At 38.2% G+C, this 7301-nt stretch overlaps 1 protein-coding gene across 1 annotated transcript; it reads left to right on the forward strand.

The window, feature by feature from the left end:
• Positions 1–5460: 5460 nt before the first annotated feature.
• Positions 5461–6435, forward strand: LOC149771673 (E3 ubiquitin-protein ligase TRIM33-like). Its single transcript, XM_089948254.1, has one exon. It carries the CDS (start codon positions 5461–5463, stop codon positions 6433–6435), a length of 975 nt encoding a protein of 324 aa, XP_089804380.1.
• The last annotated feature ends 866 nt before the right edge of the window (positions 6436–7301 follow it).

A 7301-nucleotide genomic window follows, 5' to 3' on the forward strand; every position in this document is an offset into this window, starting at 1 on the left:
TACCATTATTAACAAATCCAACTCTGACATTAGCTCCGTATGGTGTATTAGCGACGACGTTTGTTACAAGTTCACCTGTGACCTCAATAAATGCTTCAGCGGGCAAGAAATACCTACTTGTATCCTGAACTCGTAATTCAATTCGTCCACGTTGATTTGGCGATACTGCCTCATAATAATAATACTGATAATCACGCACGGATTCATCCATGAGTACTGCTGCATCCATGTCAAACGCTGGGTCAGATACACGTTTAAACATTTTATTATAATATGTTATCTTCTAAAACGAAGACCTTTTCTTGATATCAGACTCGTATTTATTTGTTCAGCCCCTTGATTTATCAGCGCTGCTAGTTTTTGATTTGCGGCTTGATTTATTACTTTACTGACATTTGCAGGCATCACCTCAGTGCTTGGTAATTTAACTGGCTGTGGTGGTCTGCGTATTAATCGTGCTAGTCTGTTCTTGATTGCCAAGGACGCTTTACTGGCAACGTTACCAATAGCACAATGAGCTTTATCACGAACAACGTCAATAGCTTTCATTGATAATTGTTTTCCGATCGGTACTGCTTTGGGAGCTATCCTTCTGAATAAACCCTGAACAACATCACCGAGTCCATCTCCGTAAGTTGCTTTATAAGTTGGTAATCGCGAGTTTATCACCTTAACCGCTACAGGTCTACGGTGAGCATTATGTATAATCATCTTACTTGTTATTCATTTATCTAATCGCGTTAACAACTAGTCACTATGATAGTCATCAACCAGCTCATCAATAAGACCTCGGTAAATATCAGTATCCATGATACCGCCTTGAAATAATCGTCGACAGATATCAGCTGCTTCATTAATTATTTCCGCTGAGTTATTTCCAGCTCGTTTTCCTCCTACGAGAACTTCTAACCGTTGCACGTCATCGAGGATATTGTTAGGGCAGGCAATAAGACCACTTCCCAAACCACTACCAGTAGCACCAGGCAAATCTTCTAGAGATTGTAGTAGTCTCTCACTGTCTACATCTTTTCTAAATTTTAGATACCCTGGGTCTTTTGTATTAACCTGCAATTTTTACAACGTATTCAGGTTTCAGATATTTTTTTCTAGAATCATAAGCATATGCAGCAATATTGATTAACTCATCCCGGTCAGCAAAAGTATTAAGAGCATCATCGGTAAACATTTTTGCAGGTTGTAATGGTAATTTCCAGAGTTGAAGTTCGGGTTGAGATTTTTGTCGTTCTATTTGCTGCAGAGGTGGAGGAAGTTGATAAAACTCTTGCTCAGGCGGCGAATAGGGAGGTGATGGCTGTTGAGGTTGTGATGTGTATTCTTTATAAACTCTTTGTATTTCCCCCACAAAATTAACAAATCTTGGATCATCATCTCTAGCCTGCTTTTTGTTGTAATACACACGATATATCCGTTTTATAAAATTGTTATCGTTTACGGTAGCATATTTTGGGTTTAAAGTAATGCCTTTTTGATCTAGACTTGCTAATGTTTCAGTGGGTAAATCTTTTTCTTTTATTTCTTTAAGTTGCTTAATAGCACCTTCCGTAATTTTTGCGATCAGTTCAATATTTTCTTCTACTGGTCTGGGTTTAGGCGCAGGCTCCTCCCTTTTCAAATCGGCGAATTCAGTACGAATTTTATTGATGCCTTCAAGTATTTCTTCGCCGACGGGTGGAGGCTGAGCTGCAGCTATATCAGTTGGAAGATCTCGAAAAATCTTTTTTGGTTTTTTTAGTTCAGTCTGCTCAGCGGTTTGTTTTAATACTGGAAGAACACCCTTCTTCCTGTCCTCCTCATCCTTAATATCTCCCCATATGGCTCTTTCAGTAGTCGCTGAAACTTTTTCAGTAGCTGTTGTAATGGGTTTAAATGACTGTTCTGTACCCGTAGCAAATTCAACTTGTGCATGCTGACGTTCTTGATGTTTTGTCTTACAGAATCACGAACAGGAAGAAATGTTTTGATTGCTTCTAGTCGCTCTCGTGCCAGTTTAGCGGAATGTGCTTCTCCGATATTTGCCATTTTTGATATAGCGATGATTTAATTTATAGCAGCAGAGAAGGCGCGGCTCCGAATTTTCACCGACATATCGCATATTTTTCTTCGGTGTATCGCGATTAGAAAACTTATCAGCGATAACCGGGTAAGCCAATTTGTCGTTGACAGGGTTGGCTTACGCTGGATTTTTGGTGGTTTTTTTTTTTTGTTGCGATTTTCCAGAAAGGTTTATTTTGCGAAAATACGGGTGAACCAATTAGCTTGTCCGCCCTCTCTGCTGCTACATTTGAAATACAAATTTCACTATTTTAACTTACAACCAACTAGACATTATAGGAATTATTTCATTGAAAATATCATGCTGATAAAACCATTCATTCATGAAATGAAGTCATATGTATGTCAGATCGGCACAATTTTCATTTATGAACAACTAGACATTACAAGAAGATTACGAGTGAAAACCTCATGTTGATATAACCATATATTTTGGAAGAAGTAGGAAACACAGAACTTTCAAGTTATTGAGGCCATAAGAAATGTCCGAGCTGCTCTGTGTCATCTTTAGTATCATCTAGACCAATGGATAAATATGTGTGTGAAGTTTATGTCAATTTTCCCAATAATTTTTAGGGAGAATGGCGCTAACAAACGCGAGGTAACGAACGACCGATCGGATTACAGACAATGCTATAAGCTTTCCTGGCCTTAGTCCTACAACATAAAATGTCTCCCCATATATTTATTTTAGAAGTCGACATCTTACTTCCTAAAAAACAGCGTTTTGTAGTGTGTTCCCCGGTCGACTGGCAGGGGAACAAGAAGCCAAAATTTCAGGATTATCTCACAAACTCGACATTTCATATTGACTCTTTTCCACAAATTAAAATCTTATTAGTTTAGTCGGACTTGACATTTGAGTTTCCTGGAATGCGATGGAAGCTGGGAATGCCAAAATCGCTTAAAGTAATGATATGTATCTAAAACGAAGCAAAGCTATCTAAACGCTTTTTTTTCAATATTAATATACTTTTATTCTTTTCGTTAAAGATATGTACTTCAATTCAATCCGATTAGCAAATGTAATATCGGGGAAAATATTACCGTGTTGTGCGTGTTAGTTTTGTAAATTTGTAGTCCATTTGTTACGATAAAGTGTTGAACATTGCGACCAGTACATTGTATGGGAATGCGGTCTTTTTATGTGGAAATACATGTATCTAATATTTACTGTTTTTTCACACTAACAAGTAATTGTCCGTTCATATTTAGGTATAATCCTTTCATTTCCCCCATTGTAATATGAAAATTATCTCGTTTCTCTTACACAGCCTTTGTGGTGTGTTATTTTGTAAGACATTTAGCTCTGACCATACTTTTACGCCATTCAAACTTGTAAACAAATGCATGTGATCTATTGATACCTAGATTATTGTGTTTATGTTAAACTCATTGACTATTTCTATCACTTCAATAAATATTGCCCAGCATGTTACAATGTAGTATAGTGTCATTATTTATGTTGCCAACATGTTCCAATTATTTTCCTTTGTAATTTTACATAATGAGAGAAATGTTACTTTTTTTTAAACAATGTTCTGTCAATATCCATAGCACGAATACAAAATAGTGTGCTTATTGACAAAAGAGGAAGTCAGAATTTATCAGTAGATACTTTTGTTATTGTATTTACTGAGCGTGGGGATTCACTCAAGACAAAAATATCTAATAACTGGTGATGTGATTTTTTTGTTGTGATGTGATGTGATTTTTATTTTTAACGTAGCTTTAACAATTTTTCAGTCATATCGCTACGATGTCTGCAGTGTGGCAGTTTATAGTGATGTCTAGCATTGTGGCATCAATGCGCAGTCATGTAGCATGATGTCCCACCCAGTCACATTATCCTGACACCAGGCCGACCAGTCCTAGCACTAACCTCTTAATGCTGAACGCCATGCGATGCAGCTGTTAGTATCATTTTTTAAGTCTCTGGTATGACTCGGCCGGGGATCGAACCCACGACCTCCCGCATCCAAGGCGGACGCTCTAACCACTAGGCCACCGGAGCGGTCTAAAAACTGGTGATAGAGCTGTACTGAAATTGTTTTTGGGAAAGGGCATTTTATTTTTATTTACTGAGCGTGCACATTAAGCTCGTTAGAAAGAGATAGTAATATATTTTGCAGTATGAGTGTTTCCAAACTGTCAATACTTCCATACCGTCCGTCCGATTATTTGTCCGCAGACATCCACTCTCCTGAACCTTTGGATGGATATTTACAAAATCGTGTAGTTATCTGTTCATCATATTAACAATATAATTAGGGGTCTCATTTTTTACTTCAACCTAGTGGTTCCACTTGGTGTGCGAAAGGTCAGTTGTACAAAAATTTAAATTAGAGTGATATCTTAAAATATGTTCTGACCAAATATTATGTATGCGGTATCTCTTGGGTCCAATCTGAATAAAATCAGATGTCCACTGTCTTACACGAAGATCTGACAGCAACCGCTTAGGGGTCATGTTCTGGTGACCTATGTTATTACCCCTAATAGCTAATTTTGTCAGCAAATCAACGAAATCTTATATCTTCACGTTTGGGAAACTGAGCAGTGTGGCTGAGGAGCATCGATTTGTACCGAACAACTTTATTCATCTTCGGAGTTTTGAAAGCTGCATTTCCACTGGCTACTTCAAACGTCACCAGAACGTGACCTCTAATCGGGCGCTATCCGATCTTCATGTAGGACAGTGGAGATCTGATTTGAATCAGATTGCTCTTGGGTCACTGTCTGAGGTCTAAATGAGTACAGGAGCGTTATTGTCGTGGAGGTCAGAATATATATAGTAAAATTTGGGAATTTGCGATGCAATCATCATTATAAAATGAGGTGTCCTCACAACCAGTGAATAAGTGACACCACTGACAATCACGTTCTTCGATTTATGTTACATTAATTTAATTATGTATGAACATTTTCTGACATATTACCCGACCACCAAGGGAAAAATAAACCGTTGATATCGATTTTCTTCAGCTTAATCATATCAAAGTAGTCTTCGTATGCATGAAATTATACTAAGTACTGAATGTTCAAAATGAGATCGCTGAATGTAGTGTTGCACGTTTACTTAATGAACGTTCTTCATGGATTGTTCTACTGTATTGATATTGTGAAGAAAAACAATTGTGTTTATCAAGAAAACTATCTCACATATTGAACGGTAGTAATAATAAATACAAACTGTTACACTATTATCTATCTATCTGTCTATCTATCTATCTATCTATCTATCTATCTATCTAGAGAGCATATATATATATACAGAGACAGAGACAGAGAGAGAGAGCATGTGTGCACTTATTCACCGCGTACTTGACCTTTGGCTGCTCGTTTCTTAGAAGTAGGAGGTACGTCTACTTTCGTTTTGTATCAAATATGGCGACGGCTACGCACGTTCAGTCCAAGTGTGGAATTTGCCATCAGCCTTACAAAAGACCTAAAATACTGCCGTGTTTTCATAGTTATTGTGAAGTCTGCTTAGAATTACACATTTCTAAAGCAAAACCTGATACCAAGTTTCAATGTCCGTTCTGTAAGACGAATATTGACATTCCGGAGGGTGGAGCCTGCTCTTTTCAGACCAACTTTTATATTGTGTCAACAGAGGATGAGGGACTAAAGGAAAAGGAATCAGAAGAAGTCAACTGTTCATGTGAAAACTGTGACGGTGAGCCAAAGCCAAGGGCTACGTCTTACTGCGAGGTATGTGAACAGACAATATGCGATGAATGCATCCTGCTCCACAAAAAACTAAAGATAACAAAATACCACGAACTGGCTAGTTTGAAAACTGTTAACAATAAGAGGCCGGACACGCAAACATGCTTCAAGCACGAGTCTGAAGTTGCAGATTGTTATTGCTTAACTTGTGAGGAGTTTGTGTGTCCCTCGTGTGACTATGAAGAACATGACCAACACAAAGCGGAGACTATTAATGTGGCTGCAAACATGAAACGAAATCTCTTGATTAAAACATGGCAGACTAGTGAAATATTTATTTCAACCGAAAGGAATCTGAATATTATTTCGGAAAGAGAATCAGAGGTCGAGAAAAGTGAGAAAGAGGCGAAAGACCGCTTGCAACGAAGAGCAGTCGAGATGAAAGGTGACATTGACGTCGGCGTTAAGAAGCTGGAATCTGAGATCACAACAATTTGTGAGGATGAGAAATTAAAGTTATTTCAGTTGAAAAGAGATATAGTAGCTACAAAAGAAAAATATGTGGCTATGAAGAAGCTAATTACATTCGCAAGTGACGCAGAAGTTTTGAGGGACGGAAATAAGATGATGTACAAAATGAAGGAAATCAACATATCAGCTTATCATCACCCATTGATACTGCAGGAGTAAATAGGGTCAGATTTGAAGAGAATTGTAAAGAGTTTGATTGCAAATGCATCGGTCATATTGTAATTGACATGAAGCAATTACCAGGTGGGCCTATTGAAATGAAGCTGATTAGTGCATTTTGCACACCTGAGTTTGGCGAGATAAAATGCATATTGCCATGTCGGGGAGGAAACGTTTGGATAGCGGAGGCTGGAACCACTGGCCTTACCATGTTTAATGAGCATGGATCCAAACAAAAGAAAATAATGGAGGATTTTGAGATAGAATCTATGGCAATGGGCAAAGATGGCACTCTGTTTGCATCTGTACCAAAAGAGAAATTCATTTATAAAATTACCGAAAATTACGAGACTAGAAAGTTTTGCTCCTTATCATCAAGTCCTGGTGACCTCGCTGCTTTTGAAAATGGAAATATTGCTGTATGTTGCAATGAACCGCCTAAATTGGTAATCATCGACCAGACTAGTCAAGTCGCCAGGTAATATGCCCCACGTGCATCTACGTTCAAGACATTACATTGTGTTGCTGTGTGCAAATTCACAGATGTACTCGCTGTATGCGCGCAAGACATCATCCCTTTCAAAGGAACTAAACAGATAGATGCATATTTAAAAGAAACGATGCAAGTTTCTACAGCAAAAACAAGGCAAGAATTTCCAGTTGGAATGAATACAAAGGTTAGTTTGCAGCCAGCTCTAACCCCGTTTAGTATTGTTTCACCAGCAAGCTCAAGATCATCAGTGGACGCTTCAGAAGTTTCGAAAGCAACAAACTCAAAATCAGCAATGTCAATTCCAACGCAAGCATTTCCCTCTGGAACTCCTACAAATGCTTTTGCACAACCAGGCTTAAACCCGTTTGGCATT

Source organism: Sinohyriopsis cumingii, unplaced genomic scaffold (genome assembly GCF_028554795.1).
Source record: "Sinohyriopsis cumingii isolate HCF-2022 unplaced genomic scaffold, ASM2855479v2 utg001742l, whole genome shotgun sequence".
Lineage (NCBI taxonomy): Eukaryota > Metazoa > Mollusca > Bivalvia > Unionida > Unionidae > Sinohyriopsis > Sinohyriopsis cumingii.

Coding starts and splice junctions, on each gene's coding strand:
- LOC149771673 (XM_089948254.1), top strand. CDS start 5,461: ATGGCGACGGCTACGCACGTTCAGTCCAAGTGTGGAATTTGCCATCAG.